Genomic DNA, 27,932 nt, shown 5'->3' on the forward strand with positions numbered 1-27,932 from the left:
ACAGCCCTCATTGGAAAACAGAGAGAGATGAGGCAATGAGGGACACCAAGTCTTTGTGCTTCTGCAGGGTGAGAGAAGATTAGGGAGCGGTAAAAGGAGAGGGGATGGAAAGCCCGAGCAGGTAAAATATGATATTTGATGCCTTTTATCTCCAGCAGTGGGGTGCTGGCAGTGTGAGGCACAGGGAGATACGACACACTCAGTCCTACAGGCTACCCTAAGAAACCCAACGACCGATTTGTGTCTTGAAGAGGGACATTCTGCAAGAAAACAAAAGCATTATTAGCAATCAGTAAATACCTCACGTGCTTTAAAATAAAGGTTGAGATGCATTATTATACCTTCAGCGAGCTGTGGAGGATCCGCAGACGGTGAAGCTTGTCATTTAGCAAGGGGTCGTTAACTCTGCGGACAAATGAGCGCTTGTACTCCAAGCGGCCAGCTGATCTGTGGTCGGCAGAGGTGGACAAGCTGGTCTGCTCCAGAGCCCGGTACAAATCCACCAGAGAGTCCGCCTGCATCCGGCACTCACGTCCGTGACCTGTTAAGAAGGAAGAGCAGCAAAGATTTAACATTAAACTAAACTGTAGGATGAGATTTCTCTGTTTTTCACAGCAGAACATAAGTATACAGCACAATCTTATGAATGCTCACCCTTTTAACTTGAACCCACATATCACAGACCAAACAGTTTTAGCTGTGAATTTCTCACCACCATATGAAGCTACAGTCTGCCCACATGTCCATACAATCCCAGCGTGAGATGGCAGAGAGCTGAAGCTAACAAGTGTCTGGTGACAGTACTCCAGGTGATCTATGGACTATCTTGAACATTTCATGCTGTGAGCACAACAAAGTAAACTAAATTCATCCTTAGGTGGTTTCAGTGATTTGAAGAAACATCTGCGTACTATACTTTTCCACTGAAAAGGGCTTTGGTGCTATAGTGGTTAGCATGGCTGCTTCCCAAACGCTGACCTGGGTTCGATTCATCTTTGAACTGTGGTGGTTAGTGAAGTAGCTTAGCCATGAGGTCACTAGGCTTATTCACAAACACCAAAAACCTCCCAAAATGCTCGCAGGGACCTTGCACTCACTTGAATAGGTTAAATGCAGAGAGCATATTCCTTTCACGTGTGTAGAAATATGAGACAGATTGCACTACACCTAAGCAATTCCCCCCGTTTACTCAGGCAATAAATTGTCTTGTTCAGAGACTCACATGATGAACATTTGAGATGATTTTAATACATCATTCTGCAATGTGTCTCTTCATTATGGTATTTTCTTCAGAGTGAGCAGTACATTTGTCCCCAGGCCTGCAGCACTGAACAGCTCATACATCATTCTGATAAACCACTAGGACTCCTTCTTGTCTCCTGTTTGCCTGCGCTGCTCTCTGCTGGCATGACACTAACACTACACCAAAACGCTGATTCTGTTAGTTGTCTCTCTGCTTTGTGCTTTGGAGGTCGGGTGGGGAATTCTGAAGCTTTGAGGCTGTGCTTTGAAATTTATCATGCTTTGTTTGCCGCCTGTTTTGTGTCTCTCCCTCATCTGCGCAGGAAGTGGTGGAGAGATAAATGAGGACAAGAAGGAAGGGCCCCTGGGCGCCTTTCTTTATCCCGCTCAGAAGTCAACGTTAACATGGGCTGAATAGATTCCTCCTTGCTTCCCCATCCAAACACAGCCGAGAGGCACGATGACAGTCTCGATCGGGCAAGACAGAGTGAAAAAAAGAGAAAAAAAGAATGTGTGTAAGTCTGTACGTGTGGGGGCGTCGGGGGGGAGGAGGGGGCTGACGAGATAAATCAGTGTCAAATAAGACACTAAATTTTATCTCACTTAGACAACTGCCCCGGAGGTCTATAAAGGACGGCAAATGGGCTGGCTTCAAATCCAATCCAATAAAGCAATAAATGCGAGTGTTCAACCTCTGACATTTGCTGGCTCTGACTGCCTGTTAGCGGCTTAAATAAAATAAGGGACGACAAATAGGCGCGCTCGCTCAACCCTGTGGAGATGAATACCCCGATCGGCATCTAACCCTGTGCAGGAGAGGTCCGTACATCAGGATGATTCAGGATGGATTTTGTGATACTGTTTAGTGTCATCTTCTCTAATGGTCTGCTTTGACCTTTTTTTTTCACCCCCGCCAGATTGCCTCAAACAGTGCTTTCAAGAACTGCCTGTTATTTTCCAAATGTGTACATCTGAATTGCCCTTCTACTTGTACTATTATTATATTTGATTAAATAAAAGCATAAAAGATACAATGATCCTTGAACTGCCTACTGAGAGACATTTTAGACTTATAGGCTGCCAGTTAGAGTGACAGAATCTGGACATTTTAATCATTCATCCATCACTTTACCATCAACGGTTTCTTCTAGCCATCTATTTTTACTTCAGGGCATAGTCTCAAAACAGCAGTGTGACTCAGGTTTGGGGGAAGTATGTCCTTTGCAGTTGGTTCATATATATCATATTTTACAGGGATGGGAATAAATTTTATACCAAATCATAATTTATAAGTATTTGGAAATTGTTGGATATTTTCAGGATTGATCAGTGTAGTCATAAAAAGGTCCATTATAATATAGAAAACCTGAAAGATTTCAATAATTAATCACAATAATTTCAAACAGATAAGAAGTATATTGTGGAGCCCGTGAATGAGTGGCATCTATTTCTCAAATATTCTCTAACTCTAGCGTGTTTTACCTGAGTCTCTGGCCCGGTCCAGCTGGTAGTGCTGCGGTTCTCTCTGATCAGATGCGGCAGCGGTGGCAGCCAGGATAGCGTGGAGCCCACTGTCTCTGGGAAGTGTGAAGCTGCGTGGTTTCCCCCCTGCATCTGAATCGATACTGGCCCTGAGGGGCAGAGGCAGCGCTCTGTACTGTTCTTGCAGCAGGCTGCGCTGCGCCGGCAGGGTGGACTGCCTGCGGTACTCCATCGCCAGCTGGTCTCTATCCTCGCGTAGCAGGGATTCCTCCACGGGAAACGTCTGGAGGTAGTGCATCCTTGTGTTGCTCTCCATCTGGTCCTGCCATGAGTTTCGGTGGCTGCTCGTCTTCTGCCCGGGGGAGACGCCGTTGTTGCTGCTGCTTTCCTGCGGCTCAGAGTGGAATTCCTCATGAGACGAACGTGACTGGAATGTGTCGGATGAGGAGAGATGGCCACGTTTCGGTTCCAGGTAGGGACTTACCTAAATCAAACAGATGGCTCTAAGTAAAAAAGAGAGGCGTTCCAAATAAGGTGACATCTGTTGTATTCTTTAACTACAGGTTAACAGACTCACTGAGGATGCTCTGGGATATGTGTCATACGGTGGTGGCGGACTATCCTGTTTGGTCATTGAAGGCATCTCCATGTCCTCATGATCACTCTCACTCCAGTAATCTGCACAAAGCGAATGCTGTGTTAATACGTTAAGCAGAGCCAAATTAAACAGTGGTAATGAGAACTTTTTTATAGTGAGACTAGGTACATGTTTAAATCTCGCACACATCATACACAGTTTCCTATCTGAACTGCAGCATCGGGTCAGAAAGATCAATTTCTGAACAGGTGCACTAACAGAGGAACTGTAACAGCAGTGTCTGTGCAGCGTAGGTGAGATGTAGAAGTCCAAGTCTGCTGTTCAGAGTGACTGTGAAGAAGGATGAATCTAAGACGTGAGAGCTTCCTGTTAAGTCCTCCGGAGGTGTTATGGATCTAATTTAGAAACTTGTCTATAAAGGAAGAGGTCCCCTCTTCTTAAAATCTGTGAGAAATCTGCTCTCACACGCCCACCTTAGTAAGCTTTCTATGTAGGCTCCTCTAAATAGCACAAGAGATAGCTGCTGTACCTCCTGTCCATTTTTAAGACGTAAAAGAACACACAAATATGAAAATAACAAGCATGCCAGTCAACTCCTAATATAAGTATTTATATAAAGCACGACACAGAGATAATCTCATGTGAAGCAGAAGAACACCTCTGCAACTGATCTAGAAATAAGGTTTAGTTATTAAAGATTCTACATCGGGTATTGTTTTACTAATTTATTTCATGATTTTCAAGCCATTCAAATTTCTGTTTATTTTATTGTTACTGTAATTGCCTAGTATTCTTCTCTTAGCTTCAGGTTTAATAAGTTGCTGTTCGTTGAGTGTCAAAGTGCTGAATTCAATTTGAAATGAATTCTATACGATTCCTTAACCTAAAAGTAACAGCGCCATGTCCCGTTGCTTAATGTCCACAGATTTATATATATATAAAAATATATATACACATATATATAAAATGGTTGACCAGAAACAGTTTTTTTTTTTTGCAGCACGACGAACTGAGACTGTGACTAATCTCACCTTGGTCCTGGCGCATTTTTTCCTGCTCGGAGTAGCCTGCCACTGCCATACTGAGACGACTCAGCCACCTGTGGGGGAGAATAACGGTTATGACGCACAGCGGCACGACATTCAATAAAACATCTTGTGCTAGTGTGTGTCACCTTATAAAACAACTCTTTTTTTTTTTTTCAAAGAGAGTGGGCAGTCCAGTTGGGGGATTCAATTTCCGGACAGCAGTGGTGGGTTTAAATGCAGGACTGGGGGTGTATGAAACGTGGCTATCAAAATCTCATTAACTCACCGGGACATGTCATCTACATTTTCTGCAGCAAAGTAGAAGGTCTTTATCTTCGGATGGCAAGCCTTGAAAGCACTGAAAGGGAACCAGTTTAGCCATATGTAAGAACTATATGAATACACTGTCAAGAAAAATGGATGCATGATTAAAACTAGCTAGGCCACACTGAGACAAACAGAGCAGGACTTTGCATCATGAGATCAACTCGCTCTATATGACTGAGTTTCACTGAATGATGTGCATGCAGTCACAACCTTCCACCCAGAAGATGAGTGGCATGATTCAGACAGATATACAAAGATGAGCCATGATTAGGAAACTCTGCACACTCATAGTAGCTGCCTGTCATTTAACCCAATAATGAACAACCAACCTTCAAAAGTGCTCTCACTGTAAACAGCAGCACAGAGTCTAGACTTGCAAGAATACCTTTAGGTTTCCTTTAAATATATGCTTTAGGGGAACAGGTGAAGAGTTAATTTAAGCATTAAACTACTTACTGAAGGACTATTTAGTTTCTTCCCTAAAGGCTCATATCTACTGACTTTAATTCCACTTTGGAATTGCTCCAGTACAGCAAGGGTAAGTAGTTGCACATGTACTCTTTTCTCTGTGGAGTAAAAAGGTTTGTGTCTGCCATTCTTTGCTTAAAAGATAAAACTCCACGGCCACAAGTTGTCTTGTGACACGTTTGCCTGCTCTCCTTATGTTTAAATTTTAATTTGGTGCTCATGATCGGTGCCAAACTCATCAGCTACATTTCATCCTCACCCCTCCTACAAAATTCTCTCCATCACTAAAGGCATCGAAATCTACATTCATGATTTACAGCACAGTGAAATGCCTACTCAAAGGGAATAAAGGTGATGTTTTAATTCATTCATTCGTTTTTGGAATTGAGTTTGGCATTTGGCTAGTGCCAATATTTGGATGAACAGGAGGAGCTGGGGAGGAGGGAGGGGTGGATCGCGCCTTGCTTTGAGTATCAATAGGTATCAGTAAGTGTTATATAAAAACATGACCATTTATTAAAGAAGAAGAAGTCGTTTTTAGCCAATCACATTGCAATTGTGTTGAGGAAAAAAATGCTTTCACCATAGCTACATCCATCTTCCATGTTCAGTCTAAATAAGTAAATAAAGTCTCTTCAGCGACACAGACATAAACCATTTTTCACAAACTTGAACAAGATTGCCCCTGTACTAATGATACATTTACAGGAATGTATCATGATATTCAACATGAAATCTCTTCTTATAGTTCTAGGAATTGTATCCTATAAATGTGTTTGTGTCTAGTTTTGTTTAATATGAAATTGATACATCCAAGAACCTTGATCCTTGGTGATAACTGGTACTCACAACTTCCTTCTGCATTCAGTGGCACGATCAATCTTGAACTCTGGAAGGCTGACGAAGCCCTCTGCCTTCTCATCCTGACAGAAGAAAACGCAGAGTTAAACCAAAGATCCCCATCGTGAATTAAGCCTTAGTGGTGCCAATTTCTCTTCTATGGAAATCATATTCACCTCTTCGTTCATGTACCAGTACAGGCACGTGTCTTTCAGGATGAACCAGTACTTCTTCCACTTTTGTGAAAAATAGGTTTTTGCATCCTTCTTTTTCCACAGCCAGCCCTGACAGTCCCCCTGACCCAAGTCCCTGCAGGAAATCCGCCGCTTGCTGATTGAAGACATTGGACTTCCAGCTGCAGGTGGCAGCAGGGGGGCAGAAAAGAGGAGGGGGTCAAAAAACAGACCTCAAGAAACACCTGCTCATGCTTTGAGTACACGAGAGGACTCAAGTAAATAATTGCTCCTATACCTTTACTCTTCTTCTTAGACCTAGACAGCAGTGAGGATCGCTCAAACACCTGCAAATAAAAAAGAATGATGAGAGGGAGCAGAAGAAGGCCGCCACGTGCTCCTACTTCAAGGAGAGTTATAACAGCAACTTATCACAGGAATAAGGGACTGACATGATATAGAGATGCAGAGTCAGAGCTGGACGTAGAGAGGGAGACTTCCATTTGGAGAGCAGGGACAAGTGTGTAGTGGGTGGGGCTGCCTCCGCGTTCAGTCTTCCTCCTGTTCTGACTCAGGCTGCGGCCCAGCAGGAAGTCCTCCCCTGGGGTTTTGTCCTCACTCGCAAAACGTAGCAGGGAATTTTCTGCAGGGACACAAAAGAAGCAAATCACGTGATCATAAACCTATGAAATACACGCTTGATTTACCCAAACAACAGGTTATAACAAGGCAAACTGGATGTGTAGGGTTTATACTCTTTGTGCAGAACCTTAAACCCAGATTAGTTGGTATGAAAGTGTATTTCAAATGGATCTAAGTAATCTACTGACCGGTTTCTCATCAATGGAGGCTGAGGTTTCAAAAGACTTCCACTACAATAAGAAATCATCTACAGAGGAATGTGTTGTCAGGCAGTAAGCCCTCAAAACTTCCAAATACTGTCTCCTGTAGATAAATATAGAGCCATCGCCTTTTTTCTGAAAAGCCCAAAGGAGCAACATTTCACCACCCTCCCCAGAGGAAACAAACACATCACTCAAGTTCTTCTTTGAAACTGAAATAAAGCAATTCCGTCTCCTCCCACTCCGTTTACCACCTAGCTCAACAGACACCAGTAAAAAGTGAAAATCTCAAGAAAGTATATTTATACAGTTGCCAAAGCAACGGCGTACTTTTTATATCCAAACACAGAGCAAAGCGGAGTGCAAGAAAGAGAGAAGCAGGGAGAGAGGGATGAAGGGAAAAAAGGGAGCAGTGATGGATTATGAACATATGGAGGAGATAGAGGCAGGAACTGATATCCAGCATGTTATCAGTTTTGACAGGCCAGCTCATCCTTTCACTTTTTGGCTTGGAGATCTGAGAGGGTGAGGATATTATGAGATATCCACCCACTCACCTCTGCTCCCTCTGTCCCTCTCTGCTTCCCTTTTTTTTTCTCTTTCCCACTGCTTCCCACTCACCTCTCCTGCTCTCTCTCTTCAGCTTGGCCATGTCTTCGTTGTCTCCCACCCAGTTGTATTCCACTGGCATTGAGATGGGCCTAAGCCTGCCTAATGCAAGAATACGCGGGGAACGTCAATATTATACAGCTGCCCACACACACACACACACACACACAAGTCAGAATGCTGCAGATATCTCAAAGTCACCAAAAACATACAGACGTCACATCTGCATGGCCTTCAATACTTGGCTGTTACAGTTACGGGAGCAAGTCTTTAGATAAGGTCTTACCATAGGTGGGAGTGCTCCCCCTGCGGACCGAGGATGCCTCTTGGTTCTGGTCGTACTCATAACAGTACAGTATAGCATCCTCCTCCACCAGAGGAAATTGCCGCCGACACTCCTGGTCCAGGTAGGAGTTTGGTGACTCAGAACCCTCTGCGACATGGACGTCTGATTGAGGATCCTCATCCGGCAGATTTCCTTTATCATCTCTTTGGTGACAGAAAGCAGGAGGTAAAATTAATGTTGGCAAAGGACTAACTAAACCGCCGTGAAAATGAAAACCTTTTCAGCATGTAAACAGCCAAAACCAGTTTCACGCATGAAGACGGGAATACTTGTCGTCAGCATAACCAACCATGTCTCCATTCAGCACTCAATATCTTCTCATTTTTCCAGTCTGCCAGTGGCTCTCAGACTCAAGCACATTTGTTCCTATAAAATATTTGTACTCACCTGCATTTTTTAAAATGGATAAACTGCTTCCTACAAATCCTGCGTGCTCCAGTTTCTGACAAACACTGCTCAAATAGGAGTATATTCAGCTGTGAATAGTCTCCCGGTGCAAGCCGTGACTCATTTGTGTGTTTGTAATAGTTTTTTCTTGACAGCAGTGGTACTCTCTGTCACAGAGGATGATGACAATAAGATGGTTTCTACTTAGGCAACTCTTGTCATATTCATTGTTGGTTTTGGTCTATAAATAAAAAATTCAGAAAATCACAAGGCTTTGCATTAATGCCAAATCAAAATCTACGTTACAACAAAACAGGAGCCAACAGCCGTTCTCAACCCCATCTTTGCTGCTTTGAGCTTAGTGATGCTAAGATGTGCACAACGATGACGCTAACATGACGATTTCTAGCTTGTATCTTTTTTTTACCATGCTCATCAGCTTAGTTTAGCATGCTGGGTCGCTAACATTTCTAACTTTGCATTAAGCACAGCTGATGCTAACAGGAATGTCACTAGTTTTGCAGTTATTTAGTTAAAATGAAAAACCAAAGTCAGTGGAATTCATCCTCTGGGGGCGATTAACTCTTTATTAAATTTCATGGCAAAATATCCTGCAAACATTTAGATATTTAATGCTGCTCCAAAGTTATGGGCTCATCTAAGAAATGGAGGTTCATCACAAAATATTTAAGGTACTGTGTGAAGCTTTTGTTTACATTGTTTCTAGCCTCAATACTTTGTATGCATCCATGAGGTCAGGAAGAATGTATTTCTATCGTCATGAATTCCCTTTATATATATATTTTTTTTTTTTTATATTTTTATACATAGTTTACTCAAATGTTTACTTTGTTGTTGCATTGCTGCTCCATAGTGCTACTAGTGGTCAAAAAATTAACAGGGTTCTTTTAATATTTGGTAAAACAGCATATGAACTTTTATGTGTGTTACGTTTATTATGTGTTATGTACTTATGCACTTGGGTTCACCTGGGGGTGTAGGGCTCTGCTGGAGGAGGGGGAATGAAGAGGTCCTGCAGGGCACAGCTACTTCTCCTGGATGGAGTGCTTAAAGTGCTGGTGGGCGTAGCGACGCTGCTGCTGGGGCTCTGAGGGAAGATGGGCTGTGAGTGAGTGAGTGAGTGCATGTGTATGTGTGAGCATGTGCGAAAGACAGAGAGAGAGAGAGAGAGAGAGAGAGACGGGCGGACAGAGAGGAAGAGGAAGACAAACAGTTAACAGTGATTGACAGAATGAAAATTTGGAGTTTACAGCGGCTTAGTCAGACGGGGAGCGATTGTTCCGTTCCGTCCGTGCCGCTGAGCATCTCAACCGTGAAATGAACAGCATGCTGTACGTTTCCGATGCTCCAGTTCTAACTGGTGCACAGAAGAAGGCAGGTTGGCGTGCAGTCTAGTCGTCCCTCTCATTGAGGTCAAGGAAAATATGGTCATAGCCTACATAGTGTGTTAAAGAAAAATTGTCCCTTCTTTGTTCATAATAACTGTATTTAAAATGTTTTCAACCACAGTATAATCCTCCTGTCACATTGACTGTGTCAACAGAGGGAGCTGCAAAGTCATCAACTAAACTTGAATAGACAGAGAGATGTAATCCAATCTCATAAGGCCCGGTTTGAGCTGATAAAACATGGGCTTCCAAAAAGCTTTTTCAACAACAGAATACTAACTAGCCATTGCTCTAACTATGCTAATAGGCCGCATGACTCAAAGCTGACCAGTATTAGAAAGCTGTATTGTTGGTGGCTCTGTGTGCTCCGTCATAAGACCACTGTGTTAGTCAGAGCCACTGCAGGGCTCTGACAGAAAAATGCCCTTGTTAATATCCTAATAGACCACCTTGACATTCTTAATTTCAGATCAGAAAATGTTGACGTTTCTATATTCCCTTTGCACCTTTTCTGTCCTGAAAAATGCCAGCAGGAGGTGGAGGAGAAAAATGTGAGGACGTGAAGGGGGAGGAGGCTGAGCAGGACCGCGCTTCAAGGCCTCGGGGGGGAAAACATTTTCTCTGGAATGGGACTCAAAGAAAGGCTGGACTACTTTAATACACGTCCCTCTCACTTCCACCCATTCTGGCTCAGGCACACGATCCTAATAATGTAATTGCCTTGGCTAAAGTAGGACAACAGATGCCACTTAAGGCTGAAATGTCAACGTTTGAATAGACGATGCTGGAGCCTTCAACCAAAACAGCTCTAAGAACCCTAAATACTGTTTTACCAGACACATTATGAGTTTTACTGCGCTAATGTTATTTTATGTTTTGGCCAGTTCATGGTCTGATCTGGGATTGTGGCGTTTAGTCAGGATCCACGCTGTCTTATTTTCAGCACGATCCAGGTCAGGGGCACAGAAATAAACAGATATAAATAACATCAATGTTCACACAGAAACAGGGATGAGCCGTAACATATCTGTGGAGGAATTTAAGCAGCATTCATACTTGCAGAGCTAATGGTTTCCATCGCATGTTTTTTAACAGAGCAGGGGTTGATGTGAGCGTGCTCTGTGGGCGTTTCTTCAGCGTTAGGGTGACACCAGCCGGGTCCCCACGCAACAAGTTCACCAGGTTCTTCAGCTGCCAGCCCACCTAGCAAACAAGAATAGCATGATGCGGGTTTCCTCAACACGCACACAGGCATCTCTATGACTCAGACTGCAGGAATAATAAGCTCAATGTGGACATCCACTTAGCCACTAGCACTTCTTAATCTTTGAATGTCTTCCGCACATGATTTGGATGATTTCTCCTTATGCCTAATTCACTTTATGGGGTTCAGTTTGGAGGACAGCCATTTTACCCGAGGTTTTGTAGTAAGTGTTATTTTAATAATACATGTGGGTTCTGATGGTTGAGAACTGTCGCACAGCAGTTCCTGGGGTTCAGTTGATGTTAAAAGTGAAGTTGCATTTAAAGGGGCATCTTGCGCTCCTCCTATCATGTTGTGGTTAGGCCTGATGATGTGGACAGTTGCAAGCCTCGTCGTACATAGTCTTTAACCCAGTTTTTATGATATTTGGCACAAAAAAAACATCCCGTCCAGAGAAACACTGTCTGCTGCTGAACCAAATATGCCAGGTCCAGTTTGGGGAGAAAAATCCTCTCCCGCTTGGCTGACTGCACTGAATTTCACTTCCTACTTGTATTCTAGGCGGCCTGTGAAACCGGGCATTTTTCAGGGTCTGACCTGGCAATCACCTTGTTCCCTTTCAAGCCATTTTTCACCTTGACAGCCACGACGCAGACATTTTTCATACAGAAATTGCATTAAAGGGAAACACAGACAGAAACAGACACTTTTAGAGTCCAAAGCTTGCTTTATTCTATGATAGAAGATTGGTAAATCCTGGAGTTTCAGCCTTTTTTCAGCTATCTGTTCCTTAGTGAAGACTTTTCCTCCTTTAAAGTCCCTTATAAAACATGAAGTCAGTGGTTTGTTTCATCTCCCTGGTAAAACTCCTTAGTGTTCAGATTTATCTGTTGTTTAAGAGTTTGAAGCATTTATTTGTGATTCTTGCACCACAACTTCACCCAATCATTGCTGCCTGGAGTTATTTATTTCTGACACTGCCAAATCCTGTGCTCAACATTGCCAAATAAGCTCCAAATGAGCCTTTTATTAGTGTAATCTACATGCGTTTTCAAAGATAATCTCAAAGCAGCTTTTTTTCCCCTCAGAGGATATTTTTTTTCTTCTTTCGCTGCCTCTGGTTGATGTAACTCATTTGCCTCAGCAGATTTTCTGATGTCTGTTTCATATGGAAAAGCATGCTCAGATTCTGTGAACTTTGGTTTGTGGCGCGCTACCGCCTTGATTATAAATCTGATTATAAATAAAATAGAAACTATTTGAAGCCTTGTGTTCTTTACTCAGTGTTTTTTTCTAAACTTTAAAGTTCAATGCACTGTCCGAAAAAAACTTGATTGCTTTCTGGTTTGTCGCCAGCGCCACCGCAGACACATCTAGTTTGATACCAAAGATTTCTTGGCTCCTCAAAGTGATGTTCATGATCAATCAGCCATCATCAATTTGCTCTAAACTGTAAGCCACATTAAATTAAATGCTTTAACAGTATTTAAGACGGTTATGGCAGTCATTCTGAGTGACAGTGCAGTTCTGGATCAGCAGACGTGTCAACTGTGTTTACATACTGCTATCGCCCACTTAAGCTGTCAAACTCACTCATCATTCATTTACCGCTCCAACCGCAGCCTCCGTCTGAGAACACCTGTGCCTCACTTCTGTGCTACATCCCAAAACTTTACAGTAAATAAAACACAACACAATCCTCTTAATTATTACTGTTTCTCTATCTTGATTTTCAGAAAGAAATGTACTGGTTTATGCTCCTGCTGACATTAGATGAAACAGAATATGAGATGATTAACAAGCAGCATCTCGGAGAAGCTGCTGCAAATCCAACCATAAAAGCACTGGTGCAATTTCTATCATAAACCCTCTCTATGTTCCATTTAGGCATTTCAGTGTGCATGCTCGGCCTGATCATTAATGACAAGGAGGACAGGATAAAATGTCTGCCTTAAACTGTGTCTTCGGATGCCTCTCTGCTCCCACTTTCGGCAGCCATTAAATTATATACACTCCAGTGAAATGAAAGAGTCTTGACGCCCAAATCAACTCCGAATTTCCACTTATTCTCTATAAAAATGGCAGGATTCTGTGGGTGAGGTTGACTGACTGAAATGATCCCGACTTGAGCTGTGTAATTATCATACGTCTTGCTGTTGCACACACAAGTAGCAATTATTTTAAACAAAGGGTGCTATTTTTGAATTCTGCCCCACAGGACGTTTTTCCCTCTCATTTCCACTGAATTTATACCGCGCCTCTGTATGTACACCTCAGCAAGTGGCACTTTGAGCTGTTATGTCTTACAGGGTAAAAACAATGAAAGAACAATTATTGCCGCTAATTAGTGTTCAGGGTGAAGCTGGGCACGCCTGAGAACAACGAGGGGTCACCAAACACCTATATTAAAATAAGGACAATTAATAGAAACATGCAGAGTTTCAAAAACTACCCTTATAGCCAATAACAGCAGCGATGCAGTGGCTCGCTGTGGATGTACGGCACTACAGATGTAGACTGCATACATTCAGACCATACACACAATCTGTGCCAGGGAGTTCTGCGCATGCAAAACGAGCATGTAGAAATTAAATACATTTGCATAAACAATATGCAAATGAAAATGGAAAACACATATAAAAATGAATATGCAATATCAGACTGCAAAAATGAAAAACACATAAAATACACCTGAAAGGAAAAAAAGAAAGAAAAAATATATGGTCTTACCACTGTCTGGTGATTGACCTGAATGACTTCATCTCCAGCGTGGATTTTCTTACAACGGTCAGCCAGGGACTGACGAAGAGACAGAGGAAGATTTATTAATTGGCATGACACAGATTACTGCGATATAAGTACAACTGACTTTATAAATTACACTGTAAGTAAAAGAACAGTGATGTGACGATCTACAAAGGTGAATACAGTGTAGCTTGTACTTACTCCTTCTGTCGTCCCGGTGATTACATGCAAACCATCATACGTTGATTTGATATACATACCCTGTGAGAATACAGCAGTAATGCAAATGATTACATTATGAATAAAACTCTAACATTAGGCCGACAAACTCAATGCATCCCAGCTCAGCCACACAATCAACAGACCAGGGTCATTGCATTTATCCAAATATGGACTAACAAATGTAAAAAAATATTTGTCTTAAGTCTACATAGAGTGCAAAATGGGTACAAATCTGGTTTAATTTCAATTTATTTTTAGTAGCAGTTATAGATACTTTTTTTTTTTTTTTACATACAAATATTAAGAAAATCCCAAAATATCACTGAAAACATCTGAATTTATACCATGTGATGAGTCCCACTCAAGTTCCCTACCAAGCAGATTAAATCAAACATGGGGGATTATTTATCTGCAAATACCACTGGTCTGTTGCAAAAAAAGCTACAACTCCAAGCTTTCACTAAAGAGGGTCTAAAGTGCATTACAAACAAACAGGCACACACAACCAGAGTTGCACGAGTACACGTGCATCACCGTTTCTCACACACGCAGTCACACACAGATATATAGCAGCAGCATGCCAGTCTTCAAGATGAGTGGAGAAGGTTTATTTTTAGGCCACTTGGCCCACTGTTGTGTTCAGGTTTCACTGAACGGATGAGAAATCTTCCATGCCCAGTGCTAGCATTTCAGTGGGGGTGGGGCTTTTACTGTTGCCCCGAGCAGGGAGCCTTTGCCTGAGTGTAGGTCAGTGCGAAGATGGAGTCCTACAAAGTGCTGATGGTTGACACAGTGTAAGCAAAAAGTCTTCTATGATACTGTAAAGTAAAAGCAAGTGTGCACACACTTGTGTCGGTTGTTCCATTGTAATTTGCACTTTTATTTGTATTACACTCATTGCATCGTGGCCAACATGTTGTTTTCATGTTTCATTTTGTCAGCTGACTCACATGCCCACCAGCTATGCAAAACCCAGTTTTGGGACAGCTACAGCAGCACACAGTCTCTCTGATGCTGCAGCATCATTCCAGCTGTTTCCAAATAATAAATTATAAAACTGATGCCTAAAAGAACAATTTAAAAAAAAAAATAAAAACAATTGGTGAACAGATTAACCACTAATAACAAGGACATGCTTTCTGTAATGACATGTTTCTGTTGAAGTTTCTAGAGCCTGAAGCACATCAAATGACATGAAAATTATGTCATCATAAATGGGGTTACAGCTGGTATTTCAGAGATGGATATCACAAAATCTGAGCGATAAAACCAAAAATATCTGACACGTCTAGAGGTAAAGAAGGAGACATATATTTTTGTAATGTGGGTCAGCCGACCCTTTAAAATAGCATGTGAACTTGGTCACTTCATGGCTCAAAAAAAAAAAAAGAAAAGCTAAATCATCCGTATGTGTGCACTGTTAGAATTCCAAAACATCTTCTTATAACTTTTATTTGGAAGAAACAAACCAGGCGAGGTTAGTATTGTGATTAAGCTGCTGAATAAGCTACGTTTGCAGTGAGCGAGAGACATGCTGCAAGATAATTTGCATGTGCCATATTCGAATCCAACAAAATATGCTGTCAAGAGGCATGCTGTTATGATTTTTGTAATTAGCAGGTTCCCACATCATCCAGCGTTATTAGTAGTTTTGTACTTTACTTCTTTTGGTAGTTTTTCTCTGCGTTCATTTCATCAAACCTGGAAAACAATTTCATATCTTGATATCTAAGGTAGACTGAATCACAATTAATGAAGAGTAGACTGAAAGCTGTTTTATGTGGTTGTTGTTTGTAGTCCAGTGTAAGGCACTGATATGTGACTGGGGATTTGGTACACGGTAGCTACTCAGCATGTGACTGGATCATTAACTCTAAAAAGTCTGCCCTCATTGTTATTGTTAGCTCATTAGCTACACAGCTAACTCTGAGCAACTTTTTAATTTACTGTACATGGGAATACTGAAGTATGTATGTCTTAATTTGTAACTTGGAAACTACTAGTGTATTTCAGTGAAAGAGGGCACTTGAGATTGAAAAAGAATATTCAAAAGAAAATTTCAGTGAAACTTCTGTAGTAGCTGTTAGAAAGGGAATTAGTGACATGTCACAGTATATTTTGTTGCGGCTTTTTTTTTCTCCATGTGGAAACACGTGTTCATGTGTCCAGGTGTTTTAAACCAGTGGTGCAAGCTAAACTTTACGGGTCATCTGAAGGTAAGTACTGTGTTTTCAGTTTTATTTTAATCCTACCTGTATTCGTCAAAGGAACCATGTGTAACGACAGAAAGTCTGGGGCAAATTTGTTAGCAAATTTCTGACTAGCTGGTGTTAAAGTTAACGTGAAGTCAAGTAAGATACAACTTTGCACTAGCTTTTACAGTCAAATTACAGATGAGAATGTAATTTCCCATCTGCAAATGAAGTCTGTCATGTGAGAATGTATTTTATTCAGAAATGACCAGTTATTATGTAAGCTTTAGTGTCATAACACACTGACTTACTACTTTGGCCAATGTTTTTCTACTAAAATTAATTTTACAAAGTTAATGTTGCATATAATTCAAGTAAAACCTTATTCTGGTTTTAATTATGGACTAATTACACAATTACCATTTCTTTTTTCTACTATTTTAAAGCAGCATACCGTTTACATTTAATTATTTCAACTCAAGTCCTTTCAGCTGTAGAACAAAGCTAATAATTCATGTGTATTCATGTGTTTGTATGTGAAATGAACTGAGCCACAGAGCTTCAGTAATGCTAAGGACCATCCTCTCACCAAACTGGGAAGGATGTTTTTGGAAGTCTCAATGAGGGATAGTCTTACCAAGCCTTCAGTGGATTTTATGTTGGCTAGCTGCACAACCTCCAAATGTGCAGACTGGGACACCATTGGATCCGAGGACAGGGAGATAATGTGGTCGCACACTTCGGACAGAGTTTTACACTAGAAAGGACACAGTAGGGACAAATGTGATCTTCAAGTGCGTGCACATAGGGTCATGTTCTATCCAGGGGAACAAAGTCCCACAACTCACCACATGCAGGATCTTGTTCTCCGTTTCGTACACAGAACAGTCCTGGGGAACAATCAGAGAGAACTGTTACCTCAAGAGAATTCGTCAAAATGGAGTTATTATAAGAATTTCTGCTGTAGGTGGATATAAGCAGAAACCGAGCAGCTTGGCACCTATAACCCCCAACACTCCCACACAAGGCATGCACAAACACAAAACAAATGAATCACCAGTGCGGAGGCATGTCTCTCTCTCTTCCCCTAAGCCAGTCTTCCTCTCTCTCAGCCTTCAACTTCCTCCCCTCTTTCCATGTTCAATTTCTTTCCACTTACATTTTTATCTTAACCTCGTAAACTTTATTCCCCATGCTAAAAGCTATCAAGTAACAGTCCTCTCATTATTTACTGATCTGACATGAAAAGGAATTCATATGCATTTTAACCCAATGTGTCTTCTGTTTTGAAAGTATTTCCAACAGACAATATCTGACAGTGAAAATCAGGTCCTGAAGTAACTGTCATTTATAAAACCAGAAAATATGTGTAGAAACTAATTCATTTTTGTCTCAGTAAAAAACAATTATCCCCGCGACCCTTAACAGGAATAAGCGGGCACAGAAGATGAATGGCTGAATGAATAAAAAACAATTATGAAGTTGTTTCATATGCATAAGTGCATAGCATCAACTGCAGAGCTTCACTATATCTACCTCCGATTTTTAAATCTTTCACTTGTACTTTTGAATATGGATGTTGATGCAACATGTGCAAGCAATAGGAGCTGTTTTATGGTGAAAAGCTTCAGGCTTTCAAAAGTTGTCCTGTAAATGCATCATGCACGGATCTTAAACCGTTAAACTGTAAAACCGTTTATGTGCTGTATGCAAGCTGACTGACACTTTGCATTTTTTTCCCATAATCGTAACATACTAATGTGGCTCGGGCAATTGATGGAGGTTCTGATGCCCATGGGCTCATGCTGCATAATATGATATGACATCATGTCATTTATGTACCTGCTGTACAATTGTAGTGAGCTCCAGACACAGCTGGATCACATTGTTTCTGGTCACAGAGTAATCTGCCACTGCAGCAAATGGAGATCTGAAAAAGAAGGAGCACCTGGAATGAACCATTAGATCATTCTTCCTTTGAGACAAAATCACTGGTAAATTTCCAAAATATCATTAGGGTTCCTTTCCTGTTTAATAACATTTTTGAGAATGTAAAGTCAGATTTCTGAGAACACAATTAATGCCCCTTAGGATTAGTTAAATATTCTACTTTTGACAGTAACAAACTCACAATTACACAATGCCCGCAGGCAGCAGTCAGTTTTATTTTCATCCACACATTTTTCTACACGTAATTTTGTCAACAATTATGCGCTTTCAAACATTAAAAACCAAACACGCATTGCTGCATTTTAATTAGCGTGAAAGCTGGAAATGAAGCCTGCCGTGTGGGGAAAAGAAACGGCAAGTCACTTGTGTTCTTTCCGTTGAATGTTGTCAGCTTTGAACTTCCAAATTCATCGGGCGCAAGCAGACACAAACGCACACACTGGCACAATCCCGTAGAGAAGCTAGGGATAAAGCGACATATAAATAGACTTGCTCTGTGTCTTTTTGGCCACCGATCTACTTATATAAGGCCTTTACTCATCTTTTCTTGTGAGCTGATTGGTCATGGGCATTACACAAAAAAACAAAACTGGTCTGGATCTGGCAAAATACAGTAACACTAGAATATCCAAAACACATGACTAAACTAATGCATGACGTCAGATAAAGAAGACTGGGCTGGTCCCTTTTGAAGATGGTTTCTATACAGTAAATCAGCATGTTATTTAAACCACTTATATATATGCGTGTATTTTGCAATGTAACACTTTTATAAGTACATATTTAAGACTAACCTAAAGGCTATAATTTAGCCAAAGATCCCATTTTAACAGGAAAACACTTTGCGTATAATGTATCAGTGTGTTTTATGTGTATCAGAATGTTAACATAAGTGTTTCAATATGTTTGAATTCATTACAGGTTGCACCTTTTTGCAAATCTCACCTGTCTAGCCAGGCCAGGAGGCTTTTGGCAGCGGCGATGAGGTCCACCACGGAGGTAAGAAAGTCGTTGGGAAGCTTGCGGGTGGCTCGGCCGTCGTAATGGCTGCTGCGCCGCCGCCCCGCGATGAAGTTCTGCAGGTTCTTGGCAGACGCATTAAGCTTGTGAGAGAGCGTCTTCAGATTCTCGGTCTCGAGGCCGTAATTCTGGAGGAGAGGGGAAAGCAAATCCGCCACGTTTGACCAGTTCGTCAGTGTTTGATTTAGCTGTGACGCATTCTAAGAATTTCTCCAGCACGGAGACTGAAACCAGTTGTTGCCTTGACACTGCTCTGTGAAAAATAAGACCACTGGCAGACCGTCCCACCTTGTTGCGCAACAGAAATGCTGCACATATGACAAACATGTGAGAAACCAGCTGTCACTTTGAATGTCTAGGGATAGATGAACACTTATTACCTTGTGCAACAAACGGCACGTGCAGGCCTGTAGGCATTTATCACATCAGAGTTACTTGGGAGGATAGAGTGCAGCAGGAGGGCCACTAATCATATTTAATACAGCAGTGGCTGCAAGACTTAAAACTAAATCCCAGTTATGTAAGAAGCTTTGGGGCTGAAGCAGGACCCCTGTGTAGCCACGCACGATGAGAGGACTTTAGATTCAGATTGCATCTGCGACCTCGGTCCACTAAATCTCCATCTAGTTTCTCTGTAGCTCTCAGAGGTGAACACATGTCCATCCATCTCTATACCACCCTCTCCTCTTCTGTTTCTCGTTCATCCTGCACCACCTTTTCCTTTTATAGTCCTTTTAGCCTCACTGGTTGTGGTGTAAGAGCAGCTTACAGGTATTTAATGGTGGATATTATTAAAGAACATCAATATTTACTTAATGATCAGTCCAGATAGTTCCCTTAGGATGCAAGCAAAACTAAGGATCTGAGAATGAAGGAAATTACAGAAATGATGCTGTAACTGGGTGCTAAAGGTGGACGACATACAAACACTCAAATACCAATAAAAACACATTTTAAATTTTACTTTGTTCACTGCTAAATTAACTGATAGCATCTCAAATAGACGGCACGGCAACAGTAGGTGCCGCGGACTGGATGATCTAATATGAGATGCTTCGGTCACTGGACATCTGAGCAAAACCTCAAGCAGGAACGCCAAATATTAGGTGTTTCAATTTAGAGGTTTAGAGGTTGCAACAAAAAAAAAAAAGAAAAGAAAGAAAAGGAATCTGGAAGGTTTTAAAAAGCATCTGAATCTAATTTTGGACGTTTCATGGACTAGGTACTATTTACAACCCACATTTTTTGTCAACAGATGCTTAAATCAATTAACGCAGATTCTGAACTACAGACCACACTTGAGAAAAAAATCTAACATTGGTTCTCCTGCCACGCAAATTTAAAGCAAATATTATTGAATGCATTGCAGATTTTCTGAGTTCCCACTTCTTAAAATATAAGTTTTGGAAGATGTATATATCCCTAAACCAAAGAAAATATCCAGGAAAGGTTGTTTTCCTCGACTAAAATATGTGTTTGTCTAAATCTATAGTTTTTTTAGGACTGTAACCTCGTATTAAAGGGGTGAAATATGTCATAACATTGAATGTTTCTGTTGAGTTTGCTCAACAAGCATTTCAGAAGTTGTTTGCACTGACAAGCACTCTCATCCTACTCGTGCAAAATGAACTAAATCTGTCTCGTGCAAACTCTACTTCTTCTGCGAACCGGTGCACAGAGAGCAGAATAAGCACTCAGTACGGTCCTTAGGGTTCAGATGACTTTGTTTCACATGGACTAATTTTAGCCCCCTTCTTATCATCTCAGTGTTACAAACCACAGGTCTAAATGAATTTGTGTTACGGTCTTCCGTCAGGAACTACTGGGTGTTGGACTAGAGGAGGAGACTCTCACAAGTTAACATCAGTCACTGAGGTAACACGTGAACTAAGAGTTACAATCTGAAAAATATTATGCTCCATCTACTTCAGCACATTAGCCAAAATAGCAGAACATCATGCTGACACCAGATAACTTGTGTTTCTGGGACTAACAGCAGAAATCACTTGAAGATGAAGCTGTAATCCTTGTCAGCACTAATGACAGTTGTTAGATTTGCCTGTAGAGGATATTTTGGCCAGATTACTAACTCTGGTAGATGTTTAAAAATTGGAGCCTAAAGCAACCCTGACTTGAGGCAAAAAAACACAGCTAAGCCAAGTCACGATCAGTGGAAATCTTACAGATTCAAACTGTCTTTTTTTCTGGTATAATAAATAACTTTAAATTTTTGATAGGCTGAGGAGGCACCAAATGTTCTTGAGATAGTTCATCTGACAGCAGTGGTTTATGACTGTTTGAAGTGAGTGGTAGGAAGACGGCGTGGGCAACTTGGACTCACCAGAGCACAGAGTAAGTCCACAGCCTCCAGTATGAGCTCCTGGTGGCCAATTCTGGACACTCCCAAATCCTCCAGCTCCTGGTGGGTGATACGGAGCAGCTGGTCACCCCCTACTTTCTCTTTTTCAAAGGTCTTGATGTACTGCTGCAGGCAGTCGTCTAGGCCTGGGGACACAACACGGGACAATGGGAAAACTTTCAGTACGGCTCAATAGTGAAAATGTTGAAAATTCAGTTTGCAGGCAGCGCTGGAAACCTTCATTTGAATTGTAAGCTCTAAGAGGGTTTATTTGGTTTCCAGAATATGTGCTGTAAATCTGTAAAGTGGGAGCACAGGTTGCATTTTGTTGTGCTGAAGTGTGAAATTGCGTGCGTCATTCAAGAAATCGGACACATTCAGAGCTGCGTTTTGACCACGACCCTGAGCTGCATTTTCTGCTTCAAACTCGAAACTAAAAAGGGCTATGTATCTGTGCTCGGCTTGTTTTACATATTTCACTGCTGCGGCAGGTGTGAAGTCTTTTGGAGGAACAGTTGATTAAGTGCGACAGACGAAAAGAAACGGTTTCTGCACCTCCTGTCTGCGCTTTTTCAGAGGTTTTTACGCCTCTGAAGCGTCTGCTGGAAACTCTGCATCATTATCGCACACACAGGACCCAAGGAGATATAAAATCAGAAACTCTTCAATAAGAATAGTTTGTCATAGAAAATAAACAGGAGTAACCTAGTGATATTTACTTCAGGAGCACCGAGTGTATTTTCTATAACCATTCTCTGTCTTGATGGCTTAAATATGATGAAATTGTGCACAAACAACACACCAACAACAAAAATCTTAGTTCCATTAATTTGTTCACTTTCCAGCAAACACATTCATTTGAGGAAAAACGAACACTTATTTCTACATACAATACATCATGGGTGAATGTCACTGCAAAGTGCTTTGGATGCTAACTGGTTGTCCTTTTACCAGCAGAGACAGAGAGTGTAGCTTTTGTCTGGCTTCTTCTATAAACACGGCCTGTTTGCATCTTTTCTGGCCCTATTTCTCTCTCTCTCTCTCACACACACACACACACACACAGACAACCCTTTGATCATCTTGTCTTTTCATTGCTGCGCACCAATCGCATACATGCGACTCAGTAGTGAGGCTAAACCCGATCAAGCATTCACACCGGGTTCAGCTGGCAGCTAAATGGTGGAGAGGAAACATAGGGAGTTTCAGAGTTTTTCAGGGCTTAACTAATCAGCCTTTTTACCAAGTTAATTGAGACTCATTATGTCAGTGGAGTATTCCCCACGTTGCCACAGAAACCACGAAGCAGGAGTTTGGCAGGGATTCTCCCTGACCTCGGGAAAAAAATGAAGAAATTAGTGAAGGGAGAATATGATGCTTTCCGCAGGGACTACGTGGTAGCAGGAGACATTTAGATAAAATAGCTAATCTGCTGACTAACTTAACGGTAATTAAAAAATCTCCCATAGGATGTCACATTTTTAAATGACACTGTGAAGCATCATATGGCAATATTTGGATGAGGTTTTATACTATAATTAAAATGGGAGGGTTAAGTCTCACATCAAGTGTGAGTGACACAAAAAAAGGGAAACTTTCTGTTAATGAATGCTAAAGATTGTTGGTTTTCACTTTCCAGTTCATCAGGTGCACAAGTGAAAATGAATGCTTTCCCATATAAGAGTCCAGCACCAAATCTTATCTTCATGAAGGTTCTGGTGTTCAGCGGTTGTTTAAAATAACTGAGAGAGCGGTTGATTTAATCGTGTTTTCATTTTGCACTGTTGAATTGTACTGCACTGTACCGCAACCCCATTTCAGGCAGTGGGCTAGGATAAATAACAGAAACACTTTAGTGTTTAATTAAGATAAAAATAAGATAAGATCATCCAATTGAATTACCACCTTTTTGATGCTGGTTCAACATAAACGGAACAGAGTCATGAAGGGAAATTTAGTGCAGGACTGTAATATTAGAACGCAGTCATTTCACTTTAGTTTTCACGAGTGAGTGTATTTTCTTCCATTCTTGCACCCTCAAGAGAAATCCTTTCTATAAAGAGTCTTATTCACTGATTAAACCACATTGATTTCCCTGTCTACTTCATGTGGGGTTCAGATTATCAGGAAGGCTAAAGAGAAATCACAACAGCGTTGACACATTCTGATCTCCATCCTAGATAATCCACTGATAATAATACTGATAATGCGGAAAGAGAGCTACTTAATTCTGTTTGCATTGTTATGATGGATCTGTATTAATCTGACTTGTAATGGATCACTGTTGGCGCGTGTGTCAGACAAGGGGAGAATAAGCGTGCAAAGATAAAACTGATGTACTTCACAAATCATGAGCTGTGTTAATGCATACTGTCAGGAGGAGAAAAGAATTTCAACTAAGTCTGCAGCAGGTCCTAAAACTCCCAGACAATTCAAAAAATACTGCAGTGTGCGCACATGTGATTTGTGTTTGCACAGAGACCATTCACTTGGTATGTCAAGAACAAATTTTAAGTCAAGGCTGGAATTCTTTTCTCTTTTGTGATGAGAATCTCTTCTTTAAAGCAGCTTTGTCACAGCTGGGAATAGAGCGTCTAGCTCACACAAAACACTAACGGGGGGTGGAGAGTGGGACTGTGGGAAGGTCACGGGGTCCCCCCCATTTGGCCTCCAGTGACATCACAGAGCGGTATGCTAATAATGGAACCTGTGAATACTAACGAAAAAAGGCTGCCAGTCCTCGGGGGCTGAGAATAGATGTGAGACAAGAATGAAATCCCCGTTCCATCGATTCCTCTCTGTGCCACTCTGTCCCTCACTTTAAATTACCATTACTGGGCTCTGGGCACAAGAACGGTCTCTGCTCCACTTGTGAGATGTGGGACACTGAAGAGTCCGCTCTCTTATCCAATCTCCACTTCTCGCTCCCTGCATTTCTCATTTGTGCTACCAGCTACACATCATATTAAATCTTATTTGAATTGTGGTTATTCTGTTCCCGCCTGTCTCTGCATTTTATCCTCCCTCTTGTCTTTCTATAAATCCTTCATAAAGCTATGCATTTCCTGTTTCTATAATGAGCAAACACACTCACCAAAACACCCTGTTTTTAAGAAGCCGCATAGGATTCAGGTATAATTTGTTATGCACAACAGATACTAGACAGAGGTCAGATCCCTGCAATCATAACATATCTGAGCCAGCAGAAAAGACCCACGGGCTTAGAATTACTATGACATATGTGCAGTGTGTGTGTGTGTGCATGTTTGTTGAGGCAGTAAATCTGTAGCCTATAGATGTCTCATCTGGAGCATTTCTGGAAGGCTGGGGCCTGACACGTGAGCACGTGGCTCTGCAAAACAACACACACATTACTGAAACAACTACCGTGTTAGAAGACGAATGCCCTGCCTCAGACAACATCCTCCTACCAAGTCTAACATTTCCTCTTGCATTTCTCTCACATTTGCTCGCGGTGGTAACTTTGTAATGCAAACAGACTATAAAAGCAGCAGAGTTAACGAGGAATCTGTGCCCTGAAAGTATGGTGACAGGCTGTGGAAGTAAATACTGCACAGCTGTCTGCAGCATTTAGAGATCTTTGGAGACATAATAAGGAGACAAATTTCCTCAAAGGAACCCCTAATTTGGCACAGCTACTAAAGCTTGGGAATGATTAATTATAACTGCAAGTGCATTTCTTCTTACTTACTTGCAGGTTGTACCCTCTCCAGTCCTGCATTAATGACAGCACAGTCTAAACATCACTGTCATGGCACAAAGTGTCTCAGTATCAAGCTGAAGCCTATCTTTTCTTGTGTGTCTGATTCTACAGTGTGATGCTCCTGTGCCTAAATCAATGTCACGCACAGGAGCTAAAATACTTATCCTCTTCCTGTGCATCTCGTGCATTATGAGGTTTTAAAAGTGTTTGGTGGCAGTCTTACACGATGCTCCTCTAAGTAAGCTGTGACTTCTTAAGGATCTGTGGATCAACATTTGGCACAGATGGCTGCACAGGCTATGATATGATATCTTCTTATTTTATACTGATAACTTAAACCTTTTTTTTTTTTCTAAGCAGAGATTCTGATTCCAGATCCAGCAAGAAGGGTAATTATTTATGTGTAATTACTGGATCTCCGCTATGTTTGCCAACCTCCTGCGAGGCAGCCCTGCGTTAACAATGACCACCGCAGGACACAATAGAGGGTTTAAAGCGTTCCGAGCGATTTGAATGTCTTAGGCTCTGGAGAACGCGGCTGTCTGAGAGGACAAACAGTCCCCACGTTGTGACTGACAGGAGTAATCGATGAAATGATTTAAGGATGTGGTTAAGAGCGCTTAGAAGCTGCATGCCGATGAGGCGTAAATCCGAGGCTCAGCAGGTGTTTTGTTCTCTTTTGGCGTCTCCCGTCAGTCTGTGTTGAAATTCACAGTGCAATTGTATTCATAGCAACACATCGGTTTGGTAATATCAGTCAATCATCGTGCCTGAAGCCTACCTTTCATCCAGTCAACCACTTGACTGGAGCTCCACTTGCTCACAGGCTCCATAACCAGTGCCATGGTAGAAGTTTGTCTTGGCGCTTGACAAAAGAAAACACTCCCAACAAACCAACTCCCCGCCCAACAATGAAATTAAACGTAAATTTAAAATAAAACGAATTCAATTGCTCTCTGAATTCTTCTCTACTGGGTTTGGGTGTTTCCAAACAAATCGGGGTAGGTCCAAAAGGTCCAAAATGTCGCTGAGAGACGCCTGAGTGGAGCCCAGCAGACTTGTGCACATTCCTGTGCTCTTCACTTGCTTGAAAGCGCTCGTTTACTTGTCATTCGTGTCAGGCTCAGTGACGGGGATGCTGCTGGGTGGCTGCTGCCCGACCCGTCTTCCAAAATACACATCCCAGCAGAAGCATCCAGAGCAGAGAACAACGCGCAGACTGTTACTTCACTGGTGTCTGGAAAGGTTGGGTTCGCTCTGAGCATCCTCCCTCGTATACAGACATGGAGTCATAGCCCTCACAGCCCACACCGTGAGAAGTATCTATGTATGGGGGGTGATTAATGCCACCACAAGGCAGGGACGGGAATTAACGTATCCAGGCTATACTTGATTGTTATAATGAGAAGAGCTGGGTGCATATAAAGCGCTTATTTGCATGCACCTCAAAAATGAATAAGCAGAAACAAACTAGCACATTAAAATTCTTGCCGTGACGTTACCTAATTGTACTAAGCAAAAACCCTTTAAGCACTTTTTGTCCTACAAGAACCAGGGCAAATGCACTTCCCCTCCAATGCATAGTGGCCCACATCCCCTTTTTATATTTATGTAACATAAAAAAAACAAGACAAATTTGTATAATCCTATTTATTTTTCCTTCAACTGCTTGTTCTTGTCATTGCAGACAATGCTGGTAAAAACAACTTTTCATTCACGAGTCAGTCTGGAGATTTAATTTTGCATTCTATTCTTCCAGATTAGTCGAAAGAGAATGTCCAAAATAAGCTTTTATGTACAAATAAGGGCTCATTTTATGTGTGAACCCCTTATTTGCATATCTAAAGAAAATCTCAGAAAAGCTTTGATACAAACAAATGTATTAATGTAAGTAATCAGTTGTTCTCTGAGACAAAATCTCCACTTCAGGAGTACTTATAAAAGTAGTGGCTTGGAAGTTTCCCCCTTTAATGCTTATAAATGGAATTACAGTCAATAAAAATATTAGTCTTTAATGCCAAAGTATAACAGATTATAGTTATATATGTAATGTCAATGCATTAAGTAATATAATGCATAGTAAAATTTTAAGGTATAATTTAATAAGTGATAACATAATAACAACAACAACAACAACAAAAAAAAAAAAAACAATCTAAGCAAGTCATAGAAATTTCTATGAGTTATGAGGTTATTGAAAAGTATAAACTGGGGTATGGATGCAAACCATTTAACTGTGCCACTGAACATACTGTGAAGTTCAGTTAACTCCATCATAAGAAATGGAAGGATTGTGACACATAAATAAAACTTCCTAGAGCAGGCCGTGCAAGAAGGAGACTAGTGAGGCAGGCCTCCAAGACACCTATGACTACTCTGAAGGAGTTAAAAACCCCAACAGAATTTAGAGGGTAAAATGAATGCAGAAAAATACAAGGATATCCTGGAGAAAGTCTTCAAGAGAACTACAACTTGGGAGAAGATTTCTTTTCCAGCAAGACAATGACCAACGCATACAGTGAAATCTGCAATGTTCAATGTGAATGTTCTTAATTGACAGAGTCTGGACTTGGAAAGGACTGTTTACACCAAATCCCCACGCAACCTGACAGTTTTGCAAAAAGAGAATGGAGTTAAGTTGTAGTGTCCAGATGTGCAAGGTAGATGGAGACATATCCACATACCATGATTCCCTTCATGTAATGAAGGGGAAAACATTCAAGGAATCAAATACGTTTTGTAGGCACTGTACATACATTCACCGG

General features: G+C 41.4%; 1 protein-coding gene across 1 annotated transcript; it reads right to left on the reverse strand.

Moving 5' to 3' along the window:
* Window positions 1-212: 212 nt before the first annotated feature.
* Window positions 213-26,012, reverse strand: LOC311502515 (connector enhancer of kinase suppressor of ras 2-like; the record flags this gene model as incomplete). The annotated part of the gene is made up of 22 exons (XM_084564773.1): window positions 213-260; window positions 342-541; window positions 2,725-3,208; window positions 3,302-3,402; window positions 4,354-4,421; window positions 4,637-4,708; window positions 5,995-6,068; window positions 6,162-6,340; window positions 6,457-6,505; window positions 6,611-6,801; window positions 7,622-7,711; window positions 7,896-8,098; window positions 9,332-9,465; window positions 10,808-10,954; window positions 13,686-13,754; window positions 13,902-13,961; window positions 16,752-16,871; window positions 16,963-17,004; window positions 17,957-18,089; window positions 19,010-19,212; window positions 21,426-21,589; window positions 25,949-26,012. 22 exons carry the CDS (start codon window positions 26,010-26,012, stop codon window positions 213-215), a joined length of 2,895 nt encoding a protein of 964 aa, XP_084420899.1.
* Window positions 26,013-27,932: the final 1,920 nt, after the last annotated feature.

The sequence above is a fragment of the Chelon labrosus genome (assembly GCF_963514085.1).
Source record: "Chelon labrosus genome assembly, chromosome: 17".
NCBI lineage: Eukaryota > Metazoa > Chordata > Actinopteri > Mugiliformes > Mugilidae > Chelon > Chelon labrosus.